Source organism: Lynx canadensis, chromosome A2 (genome assembly GCF_007474595.2).
Source record: "Lynx canadensis isolate LIC74 chromosome A2, mLynCan4.pri.v2, whole genome shotgun sequence".
In the NCBI taxonomy this organism is placed as follows: Eukaryota; Metazoa; Chordata; class Mammalia; order Carnivora; family Felidae; genus Lynx; species Lynx canadensis.
Window position 1 is genome coordinate 130,393,688 of NC_044304.2, and position 18,935 is coordinate 130,412,622.

An 18,935-nucleotide genomic window follows, 5' to 3' on the forward strand; every position below is an offset into this window, starting at 1 on the left:
TGTCACTGGTCCATGGATCATTTCCCCACCTGCAGTCTCAAACCAGTCTCCTGATGCCTCCAAAGGGACACTGATCCAGCAATTACTTCCCCTCTCCCCTGAGTGTAACCTCTCCTTTGTTAGGGGATCCTTCCTGTCGATGGAGCTCAAGTCTCTCCCATTCCAGGTTCTTTTTTTTTAATTTTTTTTTTCAACGTTTATTTATTTTTTGGGACAGAGAGAGACAGAGCATGAACAGGGGAGGGGCAGAGAGAGAGGGAGACACAGAATCGGAAACAGGCTCCAGGCTCTGAGCCATCAGCCCAGAGCCCGACGCGGGGCTCGAACTCACGGACCGCGAGATCGTGACCTGGCTGAAGTCGGACGCTTAACCGACTGCGCCACCCAGGCGCCCCTCTCCCATTCCAGGTTCTTAAAAAAAGAACCAAACCCTCAACACACCCCTTACTACACACTGGTGAGTAAACCTTGGTTGAAAAAGAAAAGAGAATATGATAAATACTGAAGAAGATGACAATAGCGGTTAAGAGTACTGACACCTGATGAGGCTACAAGTTAAAATACCAGCTGTGTCGCCTCGCACAAGTTACTTAGTACCCCGGGGCCTCACTTTCCTCATCCATAAAAAAATGGGGATATTAAAAGTCCCTACCTTAGAGAGTTGTTACAAGGGATAAACAGATATTTTTAAAAGAGCTTAGAACAGTGCCTGGCACATCATAAGCATTATATGAGTGTTTTGTTAAATAAATAGAGAAGAAGAAAATAAAATAAAGTTACAGATAATATCTAGGGAAATGACTCCCTGACTTTTCCAGCTATCCCCCCGTGGACTGGGGAAATGACAAACTTTCAACCAGATAGATTCACTCCAAAAGCATTTTACTCATATAAAACTAGATTTTTCAAACTCTTTTTTTTTTTTTTTTTTTTTACTAATTATGTTTTACAGTGCTATATCATGTCAGGACTGTACAAAACTCAACTAAATAAAAGTGTGTTCTATTTGCTGATAGTCCAATGCAGCTTTATCTGCAGGCTTCTCCGGGTCGGTGCTGTCACACAGACAAATGAGGAAGGGAAACTGGAAAAGAAGTACAGGGTCGGTGTACGTTAGCAAGATGGTGGCAGAAGTAGACAAAATCTTTACGGATGCTTACAGCAAGAGTTGGATGCCACATGCATCAGACGCCTAACATTCTGGGGTCCCTTCAGGTAAAATTAACCGGCTTCCTAAGTATGGCCCAACTTCAGTGACAATTTAAGATTGGTTTTGGAAAATGTACCCTTCGGTTTTGAGGAGATACCATGTGTGCCATTGTTCCACTGAGCGAACCAGAAGGGGACCATTTTCACACGTTGTCTCCTTTTGCATTTGACGTCTCCAAGTACCGCTATGACTTTTATCACTGGCATACGGGGTGAGCCAATGCTACTTCGCTTTTCTTCAAGTATTTTGAGGACTCAATTCAGAAAACCAATTTCTGGAGCACAGAGTATTGGTGAGGCCCTCTGCCTAGATCTAGTATTATCATTATCAGTATTTATAACAACCTATTATTAATACTATCAGTCTCTGGAGTTCTAACTCTGGCCAGTAAAATCCTGCTCAACTATGGAAACTTTCAGGTAAATACTGAAGCCCTGGAGGACTGAGGCCCAAAGGGTAGAATGGGACAGACAGACTGCCAGCTTGAAGCTCAGCTTTGCCTCCTGCCGGGTCTATAAGCTTAGACCAGTTACCTACCCTGTCTGTGCCTTGGTTCACTCCCTATAAAATCAGTGCTGGTAATATTTTTAAAGCATTTAGAAAGAAGTCTGGAAAATGGATAGTGTTCAATAAATGCTGGCTGTTTGCTTCTTGGAGGAGGAAAGTTAAAACAAAAAAAGAAAAAAAAAAAGTCCTAACCAGTTGTCCGCCTTGTGGCAGAAATAAACATCTACCTCTCATCATCACTCCTCTCCAGGCTTTGTACATGTCAGTCACTCTAGTTACACCGGGACAAGGTAACTTCCTGTGATTAATAGTCAGGATAATGCTGTCAGATTACACTTAAAATGTGTTTTATTTTTTGTAAATTAGAGCACTAATGATCTTCTTTAACAACAAAAGCATTCACTTAAACATACCATCTTTTGTCTATGGGCTTTCATTACTTGGGCTGGACTTTGAACTCAGAAAAGGAAAAATAAAAATCAAATGACCTAGTTTCCTCAAAAGAGAAATACAAAAAAATCTAAGAGGGAAAGAGAGAGGGGGGAAAAAAAAGGTGAAATGAGACTTGTGAAACTTAACAACCAGCTACGATATATGGATTTTATATGGATCTTATAAGTTACAACCTCCTTATTTGGAATTTGTAAAACTATATTTATGAGTCAATATGGGAATACTGAATACTGCCTGGATATGGATATCTGATGATAAGGGAATATTCATTTCTTAGTAGTTTCTTTAGAGTTCTGCTTTTTAGGGCTATACCCCAAAATATTTACATACAAAAATAAAAGGATGTCGAGGACTTGCCTCCAAGTAATCTGGGGGCAAAGAAGAGGACCAGAAAGAGGTGTGGTTAAAACAAGACCCAGCCTGAAGGCAGGTACACGTGTACGATACTATTCTACTGTTTCACGTCTGAAATTTTATTAAAAAAAAAAAAAAAAAAAAAAAGGAAGCTTTACAAGACATGCATGTTGATTTTAAAATACCATACATCCCATACTGCATCCATTGTTGGGCCTAAGAAGAAACACAAGGAAGTCTCACAGTCATATCTTACCTTTCTGATACCCTTTCCTGAGAAGATGTGAATACTTTACACTCATTAGCTATGCTGGGAGCAATGAAGGAAGCCAGACCTGTCACCGGTTTCAAGATGAAGGAAAAGACAGAGGTGAGTGAAGAGGTCAGGGAAGCAGCAGTCAACTGGGAAGACCACAATCACGTCCAGTCTTCAGATCTGTGCACCCTAAGGCCTCTTCAAGAGTTAATGGTGATATTGCCCTGTGCCATCAATGGAACCGAAGCCACTCACAGCAAGGTTTTAGAAGCTCCTTAAAAGAACAATCACTACGCTGCCCAAGGCCTCGGAAAGCCAAGCAAATAAACGTGAGACTGTTTTAACACCTACTAAGCACATATTTTCATTCTTACTCATTTCTTTGCAGATCATCTTTACGGTGATTATGAATTTGGGAGGTGAGAGCCAACAGCCAAACTCAGTAAGTAGAAGCAATGAAGAAGGATTTAGGCTTGATTTCTTCTAGGGTCATTACCTCTCAGGTGGTTTATTAGAGGCGTGCGTGTGACAGAAGAAAGGGGAGGGGAAGAGGAAGAATGGGCAGAGGGAGAAGGGGGAGGCCGGCACACGTCACAGACTAAGAAAAAGGTCCAGCTCCTGGTCTGAACTTGGGGACTGCAAAAACATATTCTGAGGCTCCTGTACCCAGGTTATTTTCCTACTTTCACCAAGTAAACAGGAACAAAACAAGGGGAATTCTGTCGATTCCCGACGAAACCACGAGACCAGCCAATATTAATCTTAAATTAAATTAATGCACTTCCTATAGTAATGCAATGTGAACATCAGTGGCCAAGGGGAATTTGTAGTCCTCAAAACCTTAGCCTAATAAGCCTGAGCAAAAGAGTGACCTCATGCCTCCCTTTTACATTCTCACTGTTTGTTAACTATTTTAGAGACAACATATTATACAATGTCATGAGGAACTTGTTAAACTACCTGGAAAAACCAAGCTAAGACAGACTTCAATATGTTAGCAAGTATTATCTCTAAATAATCTTCCCTATTTCTAAAGCAAGTGCTAAGCCGTAACTTGGATCTGTTTTTCAAGACTTTTTTTCTTCCCTTTTTAGTACTGCTGGTTTGTGAAGGGGGAAAAGTTTTCTAACTCACTGATTCATTTCCTCCAAAAGTATGTAAAGCAGATTTTGAAACTATTATCACAGTTATTTACACATCTCATAAACTCTGTCCTTTCTACCCCAAAATGCTATCTTTAAATTGTATGGATATAGTCCTCTGTCCAGAAAAGTCCTCTTACTAGTAGGTAATGATTAACATATAAAATAATTCACCAAAGATTTTATGGCTATAAATGCATTAAAAGTAAACTTCACACATATTGCTTAGGAAAAAAATATTTTTTAACCAGGAAAAAATACTCCAGAATTACTGTGTGTTTATAAAACAATATATGTGGCTCAGAGTTACTTAAAACTGTCAGCATTTATTTAGTAAGCATAATTTTTAAAAAATATGGTAAACTTGGGTCATTATGTATGATTTGTGTGATACGATTTAAATTATAAATTAAAATTTTTAAGGTAAAAGATGGGGTGCATTGTGTTCAGCTTTTAAACAAATCTAAAAGATTTCAAAACACAAAAAAGTCTCAACAAGGGTTGAGGCCTTTGAAAGACAACCAAAATATTCACTATAGGTTTCTGCTATATATTGAAAACTTGCCCTCAGAAAAGACTCTGAGAACTTAGAAAGAAAAAAAAAGTATGTGAAACTGTTTACTATTTCACAGCTCTAAAACTCTAATGGGAAGGCTTCCAAGTATTTACGTCTTTCTCAATATTACCCGATACAGATAGGATAAGAATAATGTAATTGTTTAGTGAAATTTTCAAAAATAAAACTCGTTGAGCCTGATAATAAAACATAGTTAAGATTACGTGTTCCTCGCATTATCAGTACCAAGTAACTCAAATAACAGACCTGATATCAATGCCATACTTTCATTTAGTAATAATTATCATGGTTCTAGAGCCTTTTTGAGTTTTTCAAAGAACTTCTATAGGCATCACACATCTAACTTTCATGGGAACCTCCAGAGGGTAGGCAAGCTTAGAAATTCACACAGTTCTACAAATGAGAAAATTGTGGCTGACAGAGTTAAAGTATGCAACGTCATATATCCCAAAGCTTGCCAATTACAAATACTCACCATTCCAACATTAAAACATTCAAGGCAGGTTTTCATGTGCCGTTACCTGATTGGCCGATTCTCTTTACTGTCAAACAGAGAGAAGATGACCTCAAGCTCCTCTCCCAGGTTAGAACACATGAGGCTCTTCATTTGCACAAAGAGGTGGTGATTGCTGGCCTGTACTGGAGTATCTTTCTTCCGATGTCGGTGCTCCATCTGAAGGACATCCCCAACAACAAGAACATGATAAGCATGGACTGAAGAAAACAATGTGACCCAAAAACTAGATAGCTACAGTATGATTAAGTTGTCCTGTGCCATCATTTTTTTTTTCCTGTGGGTTTGGCATCTATTTGGATGTTACATTCCAAATTTTCCTCCAACTCCTAAAAAAAAAAACCGTGAAGTTTCCAGACCATTAAGGAATCTTGCTTTAATAATTTGGTTTTTGGGGGCGCCTGGGTGGCGCAGTCGGTTAAGCGTCCGACTTCAGCCAGGTCACGATCTCGCGGTCCGGGAGTTCGAGCCCCGCGTCAGGCTCTGGGCTGATGGCTCAGAGCCTGGAGCCTGTTTCCGATTCTGTGTCTCCCTCTCTCTCTGCCCCTCCCCCGTTCATGCTCTGTCTCTCTCTGTCCCAAAAATAAATAAACGTTGAATAATTTGGTTTTTAATCATTAATGTTAAAAGGATACCAACTTGGGGCACCTAGGTGGCTCAGTTAGTTAAGACTCCGACTTTGGCTCAGGTCATGATCTCATGGATTGTGGGTTCAAGCCCCACAATGGGTTTTGGGCTGACATTGTGGAGCCTGCTTGGGATTCTCCCTCTCCCTCTCTCTCTCCCTCTCTCTCTCTGTCTCTCTGTCTCTCTGTCTCTCTCTCTCCCTCTCCCCTGTCTGCCCCTCCCCCACTTGCACTTTCTTGCTCTCTCAAAATAAATAAGCTTTACCAAAAAAAAGAAAAAAAAAAGATACCAACTTATTGAGTAGATCTATGAAGTAAGAAGTTCAAAAGATTCTACTGTTCCCTTATCAGCTTCCAAGGTGAGAACAAATTACTAGTCATCTTTAAAACGGCAGACTAGAAGTGCCTGGGTGGCTCAGTCAGTTAAGTGTCTGACCTTGGCTCAGGTCATGATCTTGCAGTCTGTGAGTTCGAGCCCCGCATCAGGTTCTGTGCTGACAGCTCAGGGCCTGGAGCCTGCTCCAGATTCTGTGTTTCCCTCTCTCTCTCTGACCCACCCTCCTCAAAAATAAATAAACATTAACAAATTCTTTTTGAAAACCAGACTAAATCTGTCTGGTCATTTCACTGATGGCAGTTGAACAACGCAGCTGTCACTTCACATCTGTCATAGTTCAAAGTCCTCTTATGTATACTCAATTGCAAAATTGTGGTAGTTTTCTGAGACAGGCTGTGGCAAGCGATATTCGATCACTAGAGCCAGAAGATATTTCTAACTTGCAGTGGAGCTATGTGGAGGCAGACTGGGAAAGTCAGGGAGATGTCTAAGGGGAAGAGCAGCATCCATATCCATCTCATTTCTGCCCTCAATATGGCTACATGGGCTACACTTGGGAGGCAGAATCAGAAGTGGGAAATAATACGAAATAAAGGAGGAAAGGATTCACCCGTGGTTTCAGGGGTGAAGAGAACATGCGGGTGATCATTCAGGCAACACATACTTGTTAAATGTCTATTATGTGCCAAGCACTGGGAACACACTGATGAGGAAAACCAGAAATAGCCCCTACCTTCACAGATCTTATCTACCAGAGGGAACAGACATCAGCAAAATCATCCCACATACAGATGGAAAAATACACTGTGACGAATGGGAGGGAAGAACCAGATTATCATGAACATCTATAAGGAAGCAATCTGCCTTTGCATCCGGGCAGTCAGAGGAGGCGTCTTGAGACAGTGATACTTTGGCCAAGAGCCGAAGAATGAGCCGGGCCGAAGAACCATCTAGGACAGTGCTTCTCAGACTATGTAGAGAAAAAAACCAGCTTGTTCTCCCCTCAATCTACTATAAACAGATACTTTTTGTTTCTAAACCTTTACTCACCATTTTTGTACTTGGACCAACTACAAACAGTTCATGGTCCAGCTAGTTCATGGACCACCTTTGAGGAGAACTGATTCAGGGTAAGAGCATGGGGAAAACATACACAAACACTTGTGTATTCACAGAACAGGTGCTAAGAATGTGGAGGACTTTTGCTTTCCTAACAAAGACTTACTAATGACCACCTCTTTTGGGTGACCTGACAAAAAAAAAAAAAATAGCTCAGGAATTAACTCCATAGTAATGAGGTAATATCCTTTGCTTATGGTTAAGGTACCTAATTCTGTACATTAGTTATCCTTTTATGTTTCTTAGTTCAATAAGTGCTGACTGACCAACATTTGAAAGGAAAAATATGCCATCTAAACTTACAGTTGTAAATGTAACAATGAAATTACCATGATTTTTTCATGCTTTTATCTTTAATTTGAACTACTCAAAAAGTAAACAGTTTAAAAACCCAATTAACCAAATGCATCTGTAATCACTGTATACTCAACAGGTACAATGGACGTCTCTCTGTGAAAGTGAAGTTAAGTACACTTTCTTGTAAAGTGCACCTCAGCATTGTGTTATGTGTTAGTCATAATTGCTAGAAAAAGCTTCCTGCAGAGAAATATTCTATCAGTAAAAAAAAAAAAAAAAGGCATAAGCATTGTTTTCTGAGAAGGCTGCTCTATATTGCTCTTTCAAAATTCTTTTTCAACAGATCAAAAGAAGCATCATACATTCACATAACTACATCTCTTTAACTCACAGAGAGCCTTTTTATTTTCTGAAAAATGCTAACTATCTACTGGTATACTTAAAAGTTCAGGGTAATACCGCACCAAGTACCGTGAACAAATGAATGACTACCAAAGACTAGAGTGGGAAAAACAGGCATAAAAAAACCTTATTTAAATAAAGGACCTCAAGGAGTTGTCTGGTCTTCAAATAGCACAGAGTTCCTAGCATCAGTCATGACATTCACTAAAAACTAAGCCCTGGCAGGGGGGGAGGGGGAGAAAGCTCCTTTACTCATGCAAGGAATTCAATATATCTAGATCAGTGGTTCTCAACCTTGGCTGCACTTTAGAATCACCAAGAGAGCTTTTAAAAAATACTTATGCATAGGACCTATCCCAGAACAATTAAATTAGAATTTCTAGGGGATGGGGGAGCCAAGAGAGTGATAGTTTTAAAAGCTCCCCGGGTGATTCTAATGTGCAATGAGGGTTGAAAACTATTGATTGAGATCATATGCTAAGACATGCAAATCACAGCTGACTGAAAAATGCATTGTTGCATCTTCTGTGCAGTTACTGCCTTGCAACCTTGGATCTTTGCATGCATGCTTGTAATAAGCCTGCCTGCTTCCACCCTGATTATGCACATGTGACATGTGTCCTCACAAATTGCACTAAAGTCCCCCCTCCCTTCACCCACCACTGTTCCAGGTCTGGAAGAGATTTGGACTTAAGTAGGTTATGATTATTTATCTCTTGGAAACTCACTACTATGGAGAAATGCTAAAAATATCTCTGTGAAAACAGTATTACAAAAACAAAATTAAAAAGGCATGTTCACACATCAAGGGCGATAATTTGGCAGTTGTAATAAACAGACAAAAATCCATCTCAGAAATAATTTATGGTTAAAAGGCACCTATCAGTTACTCTAAATGTGCTTACAGTTTAACCAGATTTTTGATTAGGAAAGAAAAAGATTCATTCCAAAGATTTATTTAAGGTATGCAAATTTTGTGTCCTCATATAATGTATAAATTACTGGGTGAATGGTCTATACCATGGTTTTTCAACTTCAGCATTACTGATAATTTGGGCAGGATATTTCTGTGTTGTGGGGCTGTCCTGGGTTTTGTGGGATGTTTAGCAGCTTTTTCTGACCTCTACCCACCAGCACCTCTCCTCACCCCCATCCCACCTCATCTCCATTTGTGACAACCAAAAATGTCTCCAGACATTGACAAATGTCCCCTGCTCTCTGAGAACCATTGGTCTATACACTAAGGATCACAAAGCAAGCAGCTAACATGATCTTATAAAACCAAGAAAGGTTCATAAAAAGATACTCTGCATGCACAGATAACCAGAGAATCTAGCTACGGTTCTCTTTATTTATAGAAGTATTGAGATCTGGCCTTTGGCGGAAAACCAAAAGTTCCAAGTGGACATATGTTAACACTGTGAGGTTTAGCATGTGTTAACTGCTTAGATGAACACAATCGGGTGAGAAGGGTCTGCTAATGGGCTATCAAAAACCTAAAGCAAGACTCCCCCCCCCCACCCAATGATAATGTATGGATTTAGTAAGGTGCAAACACTTGTGTTTCAAATAGAACATGGAGAAGACATTTAAAAGACAAAAAACAACCTCTACTGTATGCCAAGGCCCTTGATCCCTAAGAGACAATAAACAACAACAACAACAACAACAACAACAACAAAAAGGGTTTGGTGGTGATACCTGCAAAATTCTTCCTGGTAAGGAAGTCACTCACTCTATGTTACCTGCAGGAAAAGACCAGTGCTATGGAAAATGTGAAGTATTGCTACACCAGGATATAAACAGAAACCTGAAGCTTGAAGGTAACATGTCCTTCTGAAGTTTATAATAATTTGCATTTTTCTTGGGCTATTGTTTGCTTTAGAAACAGTAAAATACAACCACTACTGGGAGAAATTTCATGTAAAATCACAAATGAAGAGTTTGGGCTAGGTTTTGAGGTATTAAAAATGAAAAACACCCTCGAATGGTGGTCACTGCTCATCAGCAGCAGTCTCTTCCACCTGTGGCAGTCATTGCTGGTCCATCCCAGTCCAGGTAAGACCCTAGGGTCCTATCAACATAGCACTCCTGGCACCACCACTAACAAATTAGAATTTTGAAAGAGAAGAAGTCAATTTGCCATCCCGTAGAAGACACAAAATGAAAGGAACAAAGATACAATTACACACACACAGAGAATCAAACTAGAAAAAATAAAATGTATTTGCCTAAGACATTATTAGTTGCTTATCAAATATTTGATATTCCTAGCAAAATGTGGAGATGTGACTAGTATGATCTGGCCAGTGAAATGGAACTGCAAATGTTGTGTGGAATTTCCAGCAAAGCTCCCTTCAAGTTGTTGAACTGAGCAGAACCTACCTCTTTTCTACTGCTGGAGAGTGGACGTAATGGCTACAGCTCTTGCAGCCATATTATACATTCAAGTATCCTTGATGACGGAAGCCAAGTACTTTATAACAGAAAAATAAGAGCCTGTATCACTTTTGACACCATGAAAGCACATACAAGCCCAGAACTTCCTGCCTGTTGGCTTGTATATTGTGAGAAAGAAAGAAATTTGTATTATGTCGAAGCTTCTATTATTTATTTCATTGGCCACAGCCAGATCTAGTCTTAACATTTACCATATAAGGTATCAATTATTCTTGCCACTTTGCCTAATAAGGATGAAATAAAGGTGAACGAAGCATGAAAATCAACTAAATGCTTAGGTGCTCTGGCAACATTAACTGCCAAGGAAAGGTATTTTACATTCATTTCTTATTTAATCTTCATAACAAATATGGCAAGAATTATTTCCTTACTTAATAGACGAAGAAATTGAAGTTTTGAGAGAGAGACTAAGCAATCAGCTCAAGACCACAGATCTGGTAAAGGGAAGAGAAAAAATTCACATCTACTTTTTTGGATCTATACCCACTGGTCTTTTCATAATACCATAACAACCTCAAAAATAGTGTGAGTGATTGCTTATTAAGTACAAAGCACTGTACAAGACTATCTTGGGCATAACAGATGAAGTATAAGACAGTGCCCACTCTGAAGAAACTTCAAATTGAGTGAGATTAAAAAACAGAAGTGAGAGACAAATTTGATGCTTAATGAGTTAAATAAAACAACTAAAATAAAGATGTCTCATTAAAGGATATGACTGGCAAATCAATTAAACTCATTTTATTTGTTATACAAGCTAAGAATTAGTGATAATTTTACCTTGGAAAACTCTTATTTTGTCTCCTTCCTCTTTCGCTGCCTCCCTCCAATTAACCTTTAACTGTGTTTTTGCTATGTACCCAATATTCTGCTTAGCACTGATGCCACAAACTTCCTGCTTCTTTTTTTTTTTTTTTTTTTTAATTTTTTTTTTTTTCAACGTTTATTTATTTTTGGGACAGAGAGAGACAGAGCATGAACGGGGAGGGGCAGAGAGAGAGGGAGACACAGAATCGGAAACAGGCTCCAGGCTCCGAGCCATCAGCCCAGAGCCCGACGCGGGGCTCGAACTCACGGACCGCGAGATCGTGACCTGGCTGAAGTCGGACGCTTAACCGACTGCGCCACCCAGGCGCCCCCAAACTTCCTGCTTCTTGACTCGCAAAGGTCAAGGTGTACCACCTTTGGCACAAAGGTGTGCCACATGAGACATCACTCTCAAGAAGCTCAATGTGAAGGAAATTCTCTACAAAAAAAGAGAACTAATTCCAACTGATATAATAAAGTGTAGATAATCCAAACAGATGAGTGACTAAGGAAAAAAAGTGGCACAAGAATTGCTTTCTATGATCAGACATTAGCCCTAATGGGCTTACTGATGATTTTTCCTCTCATTTTTCAGATACAGATAATCTCAGGCGAAGAAAATCCCAGTATTCTATGAAGAATATTGTAAGCTTGGGAAGCTATCCAAAAGAGGCAGGATCTTGCAAAAGGTACTCCTTTGAGCATCACTGTAAGATGCATGGAGCTTTGGCCTTTGAAAGCCCTTCCCAAACACATTTTTCTTTTATTGGGGGTTTTAAAAGGGCCTAGTTAATATCAAGAGATTAGTTAATTTTTTATGCAAGTATTAAGAATAAAAGGCTAGGGGTGCCAGGGAGGCTCGGTCGGTTGGACATCCAACTCTTGATTTCAGCTCAGGTCATGATCTCATGGTTCAGGGGTTCAAGCCCCACATCAGGCTCTGCGTTGATGGTGTGGAGCCTGCTTGGGCTTCTCTCTCTCTCTCTCTCTCTCTCTCTCTCTCTGCCCCTCCCCTCTATCTCTCTCTCTCAAAATAAACATTTTCAAAATGCAAATAATGCTCTATGTATAAATGAACAAATGTTCTATGTATAAATGAATAAAAAATGCCCTCTCTCTCTCACTCTCTCTCAAAATAAATAAATAAACACTGAAAAAAAAAAGAATACAAGGTTAAATACAAGGTAGATTGGACTAGATTTGGGGAATCTAGATGCCAAGTAAATAAGTGAACCTTAACCTACCATGTAACTAGAAGAAAACTCAAGTCACAGGTGATTCCATGATGGACAATATGATCAAATATCTTAGGATTATTACCAGACTTTAGCACTTAAGATGGATTAGGGTCTAGGAGGGGTGGGGGTGACACCAGCAGTTGCAGACAATGGAGGAGACACTTTCTATGGTATTTGGGCATAGTGGTAACGGGAGGACCGAGTGGGGTAACATGTTGGGGATCAATAACTGGATGTCATTAGTCACAGCCCTGTTGTGAAACACACAGATAAATATGTATGACTTGTAGGCATTTCACTAGATTAATGAAACCTACAGAGATGTGCAAAAGAACTTAAAACTTCTTTAGTTTTACTTCCCAGTATTTAAATGTTGAGAGCTCAGCAGAGCACATCATGTGATTCTCAAACAGGGAAAGTACCTCGGTTTTTTAACTTGGGGCATGGTCACCTCAGCTCTCAATTCTCTACTTGCTCCAAATTGAACTTGGAACATCCTGTTCTTACAAAATCAATCAAGTACGAAGAGTGCCATGGAAACCACAAAATTAGCAGTGAGGTTATGAGCCAAGGTTTCCTGTACCTACCAATCGGTAGAGCTCTGTAATGCTGATGTCCTCTGGATCCACCATCGCATACTCCTTCCTAGGCACCAGGTCCAGTCCCAGTTGCCTAGAAAACACATTGCAAAAGTTTGGGGGAAATGTCATTTCTACAGAAAATATTTAAAAAATCATCATCTTTACTGTATCACCCTGAAATTAGATATGTCACCCACCATGCTTCTTTCTCTCATACTTTTCACCTTGTATTAACTTTTACCGCTGATGGAGTATCTAGCATAGCTAAATGGGTCCCTGGACATAATTTGAGAAACACAAGATGACAAAGGCAGGTATATCAGGGGAATGGACTGGCACCAGAGGCCTTGATGCTGTGTGGTGGGGAGCCATGAGCACCCCACAAACTATCACCACAGGAACCATTCCACCTTGGACTGGGATAGAAACAAGAACAAGGCATAATTTTGTTCTAGAAACTGGAGTTGAGAAGAGGGGAGGTTGGCCTTTAGGACTATACTCGGCACTAAAATACCTAGTCATATCCAGAGCTAACATATTTCTAATGTGGATCTCTGGCAACACGCGTGCAGTCCTCAGTCACAGCGAGTTCTAGGGTCAGTTATTAGGAGAAACTCATAGTTTTAGGCCTGGGGCGGCGAAACAGTTTGATCTCTTGTGTTAGGTGACCGCACATGGCTTACTGCTGAGAAGTGTTCTAAGATTATACATCCAGCCTCAGCAGGACCAAGGATTTGTGATGTCCTACCAAAGAGAGAGGAAAGGAAGTAAAACTGCCGGTTTCCCTCTGGTGACCTCGGTTAACATACTGGTCCCCAGGGACACCACTTTACTACACTGATATCAACGGTCTATCATTCTATTCCTCTACTTAACCAACCATGACCATCCCAAAGGTACCATGATGGCTTTGCAATGCCCTCGAGATCAAGGTCAAGATACTGTGTCTCCCCTAGGCTCCCATCAGTTACCCCATTCCAGGTCTCACATGTAATTCTTGGAGGATAATTTGATCTCTGTCCCTTTCACAACATTATTCTAACATGGATGCCTTCCGCCATGGCTTTTCCAGTTACGAAACCACAGCTTCTCACTTGTGGGTTAAAAAAAGAAAAAAAAAAAGGGAAAAATCCTGAAATTCTGTACCTTCCCCCAAAAGTCAATGGAGGTTTCATGAGTAGAATTTATTAGTTCTGCACTAACTTCAAACCAGGCACTGACCCAGCTACCCTGAGGGACAGTTGTTCTCAAGATTATACATCTGTGACCTTCTTGATGGCACTAGTTGTCTTAGACATGACAAAAAGTTTGATTTTTTTTCAATTATGTTTCTCTTTGAGGAACTTAAAAAACACACTCCCATTCTCTAATTTTTGTTGAACTTTCAAATCACAAACAGCACTATGATTGATTCTTAAAATAACCATGTCTCCCTGTTATGGACTGAATATGTCCTCCCAAAATGTTTTTGTAGGAGTCCAATAAGACCAACCCCATAATGACTATATTTGGAGACATGGACTATAAAGAGGTAACGCATGTTACATGAGGTCCCAAGGGTGGGGTCCTAATCCAATAGGACTGGTGTTCTCATAAGAAGAATACACAGATTTCTCTCTCTAGGCAGGTACAGAGGATAGGTCATGTGAGGACACAGCAAGAAGGCAGCTGTCTGCAAGCCGGCAAGAAAGCCCTCACCAGAAGCTGAAATTGCTGGCACCTTAAACATGGACTTCTAGCATCCAGAATTGTGAGGAAATACATGTGTGGTTTAGGCCACCCAGTCTATGGTATTTTGTTATGGCGGCCCTAGCATACTAACACAGCCCCCTTGGTAGACCTCACCAGGGGTTCTGATAGGGTCTCTTTCCCATTCTCTACCCGCTCCCAAGAGAGAACCACTGCACTACAATGTTAAGGCATCGTTTGACACCAGGTCAGTATTGCTGGGGGAAGATTATCTAGCAAAGGAAAGAAGATTTATGACCACATATGAATCATGCCACCTACCTCACCCACAACTCCTATGAGAAACTGTCCCACCCGTATTCTTTACTGGGAGGCACGCAGAAGACCTGAGGCTGTCTAGTCATCTGACCATCTCCCCTTCCCAAGCAACACCTGACTGGCCGACACATAGGCGCCTGACCTGCAGGCAAATAATCCTTGGGCTGGCCAGTAGCTTTAAGAGGCTGGTATAAAATGCTCAGTCTAAAGAGGAATAATAGATACTGGCTTTCAATGAGATTCCTTCTTTGAGTATTTGGACCTAGAAATTCAGAGCATCAGCCATGTGACATGAGGAAGAAAAGATATGTGAAGAGCAGCTGATCTACATCACTATAGAATGAATAAAGACCAACTCGAGCTGCACAGGTTCTGGAGCAGGTATGAAGTCCAGAAACCTCCTGGGCTTTGGGCCCCAGAAGTCTGTAACCTGCAAGTCTCTTTCTCTCATAAGGCTTGGATGTTGAACTTCTGGCTTCCTGGAGTCCCAGCTATGTGAATAGAGTTTTATCTGTTTCTATTTTGTTTTGTTAATTCCTAGGTATATCCTTAGAATAATTCTCCGGGGAGCCCGGGTGGCTCAGTCGGTTGAGCATCCGACTTCAGCTCCGGTCATGATCTCGCAGTTTATGAGTTCGAGCCTCATTGTCGGGCTCTGTGCTGACAGCTCAGAGCCTGGAGCCTGCTTCAGATTCTGTGTCTCCCCCTCTCTCTGCCCCTTCCCTGCTCGTGCTCTGTGTCTCTCTGTCTCTCAATAATAAATAAATGTTAAAAAAAATTTTTTTTTAAAAGAGTAATTCTCCCACTGTTTGGTTTCTTAGCTCAGAGAACAGGATCAGGGTAGGGCTTTAAAACCTCTAAGAAGGGAGTGCCTAGGTGGCTCAGTCGGTTGAGTGTCCAACTTTGGCTCAGGTCATGAGCTCACAGTTCTTGGGTTCGAGCTCCATGTTGGGCTTTGCACGGACAGCATGGAACCTGCTTCGAGTTCTCTGTCTCCCTCTCTCTCTGCCCCCCCCCTACTCATGCTTTCGCTCTCTCTCTCTCTCTCATAAACATTTAAAAAAAACTTTAAAAACAATAAAAAGAAATGAGGCAAAGTGGGAAGGGAGAAAATGGAAAAAGAACTCTCAGAATACAGGAAGCCAGAGTGGGGAGGGGAGGGTCAAGTTCTATATCAATGCAGTCATTAAATTGTTCCTGGACATCAGGAAAGAAGGATGAATGGATTCTCCCTCCCATATGATCTTAGCAGGAAAGTCAAAGGACAGCACAGGATGCTATGGGGAACAAAAACAGGTACCATTATTTTAACTCTGATGCCTCCAGGTGAGAACACTTCTTTTCATGGCCCTGTTAGGGAATAAAATGAGTATCTCCTCCTCCTCTTCTCAAGCATCCCATATCCTAAAGGCTTCCCTTTACCACTCTTCAGCAGTGTGATAGATAACTTGAGATTGAACATTCTTTTTTGTTTTTCCTAAAAGGAGACAGAAGTTTACTGAATATACCACAAGGGAGTGGCAGGCAGGACAGCAAACGAGAGGCTGTCCACCAAGATCGAACATTCTTAACTTGTGTTCATCCAGAGATCTACATGCTGACATATAATTTTGTAGGACAGTATGATCGAGTTTAACATTGAATAGAATTATCTGAATTTGCTTTTCATTTAGCACTATTCAATAAGAAAACTAATTTATACTTATAAGAATAAGGTAAATGCACAATCTGTGCACTGTAAATTGTTTTTAAATAACTGCTCAAAGAAAATAAAATGAGACCTCAGAAAATTCATGAATTTGAGGATGAGCTATATAAATTATATTGCTCGTTTTCATGCATCCATGTTTTACCAACTTACCATAAATTAGCCACAGAACTGCCCAAAGTACAAGCTGGAACTTACGTGAGTCAAAACTGAGTCATGATTCAGTCATAATTAATGTTTTTCCCTCTGTCATCATCTTTCTTCCTAAAACTGAAAAAGTATCATCTTCTTGCCTGTTCTATATTTCCAAGTTATTTTTGATAAACTACTTCATCCAACTTTCTTCCTATTTACAAACTACTTTTTAAACTTAGACCACCATAATGACTAAGAGCCAATATAATTCAGTGAAAACTCAAAGTTTTTTTCAAAATAAAAAAAGAAACACATGATAGACAGTATGGGTCCCCTTCCAGCAACCATTAGATCTACCCTGCCCAGGCTGCCTCATCTCACAACACAAGACTGAAGGCTCAGCACAAATGGCTGCCAAGCTCTGTTCCTCAGGAAACGTTGTGTGTTTGGAATCATGTTGCCCTGGAGCGAAAAGACCCTTGGACCTTATCGAGTTCAACCTACTCCTTCCATGGATGAAGAAAGTAAAGTCAAGAAGGGCTCAGGAATTTGCCTCACGTCTTAAAAAAGCAGCGTTCCTAGTTCAGTGTCTTGTTGCCATTCCATACCTCGGGTTGTTTACACCCCACAGGAATGAATCTCCTAGAGATAAATAAATTAGGGCTACCATACTGGTCATCTGTAAAAAGGCTGAATGGCACATCTTGCTCAACAAAACAGCAGAAGGACTCTGGGTGAGAATGAGATTTAAAATGTGTTAGCAGGTTCATATGTTCATACCTATATTAGGTCATATCTTGGCAGAATCAAAAGTGAATTCTGAGGGGTGCCTGGGTGGCTCAGTCAGTTGAGTGTCTGACTCCTGGTTTCAGCTTCAGGTCATGATCCCAGGATCGTGGGATCAAGCCCCTAGTCGGGCTCTGCGCTGACAGCGTGGAACCTGCTTAGGATTCTCTCTCTCTGCCCCTCCTCCACTGTGCATGCATGCTCTCTCTCAAAATAAATAAATAAACATTTTTTAAAAAGATGTTGGCAAGGAGAAAGGGGAACACTTTTGCACTCCTGGTAGGAATGCAAACTGGTGCAGTCATTCTGGAAAACAGTATGGAGTTTCCTCAAAAAATTACAAATAGAACTACCCTATGAGCCAGCAATTGCACTACTATGTATTTACGCAAAGGATACAGGAGTGCTGATTCAAAAGGGCACATGCACCCCAATGTTTATAGCAGCACTACTGACAATAGCCAAATTATGGAAAGAACCCAAATGTCCATCAACTGATGAATGGATAAAGAAGATGTGGTGTGTATGTATATATGTGTATATATATATATATTGGAATACCACTCAGCAATCAAAAAGAATGAAATCTTGCCATTTGCAACAACATGGATGGAGCCAGAGTATATTAATGCTAAGCGAAATAAGTCAGCCAGCCAGAGAAAGGTGAATATTATGTGATTTCACTCAGATGTGGAATTTAAGAAACAAAACAGATGAACATAGGGGAAGGGAAGGGAAAATAAGATAAAAACAGAGGGAGGCAAACCATAAGAGACTCTTAAACATGGAGAACAAACTGAGGGTTGCTGGAGGCGTGTTGGGTGGGGGATGGGCTAAATGGGTGATGGGCATGAAGGAGGGTACTCGGGATAAGCACTGGGTGTTATATGTAAGCAGTGAATAGATGAATTCTACTCCTGAAATCATTATTACACTATATGTTAAATAACTCGGTTTTAAATAAAATTTGAAAATTAAAAGTAAAAATAAAAAAGAATAATTAAGAAAAAGTGGCTTCTGATAAAATAATTTCCTATGCTCAGAGAAAAAAGCACACTAGTTTCAAATCAGTTTTTCCAGATTCAGTAAGAAGCAAATTTATCTGTGGTATATGCCCGGCCATTTTCTCCTTTTCTGCCTGCCTTTCTTTCATTCTGTAGTCCTAAGATCCTTTCAAGGTCCAAACAGCAAATGGGGACTTGGGGAGAGGAAAGGAAGGAGGACATGACCAAATATGACATTGAGGGATCTTTTAACTTCTTTCAACAAGCCTAGGATCACAGTCAAAGCTTATTCTAATTTCTCACTCACATATTAACATTCATAACATGAGCCTTGATTAGAGCTTTAAGTGATGAGATTTACCACAGTGCTTGGCTGTTATTTTAGATTAGTCACTTAGAGTTTTATTTAAAAGTA

The 18,935-nt window shown here is 40.4% G+C and overlaps 1 protein-coding gene across 7 annotated transcripts in view; it reads right to left on the reverse strand.

Moving 5' to 3' along the window:
• DOCK4 (dedicator of cytokinesis 4) overlaps positions 1-18,935 on the reverse strand; it is a 433,703-nt gene that overhangs the window by 215,547 nt on the left and 199,221 nt on the right. For all 7 annotated transcript variants that reach the window (XM_030308249.1, XM_030308247.1, XM_030308245.1 and 4 more), the window contains 2 exons: positions 12,887-12,971; positions 5,021-5,172 (listed from right to left, as the gene is read on the reverse strand). In XM_030308249.1, the coding sequence (XP_030164109.1) occupies positions 5,021-5,172; positions 12,887-12,971 (237 nt within the window). The remainder of the gene's footprint in view (positions 1-5,020; positions 5,173-12,886; positions 12,972-18,935) is intronic.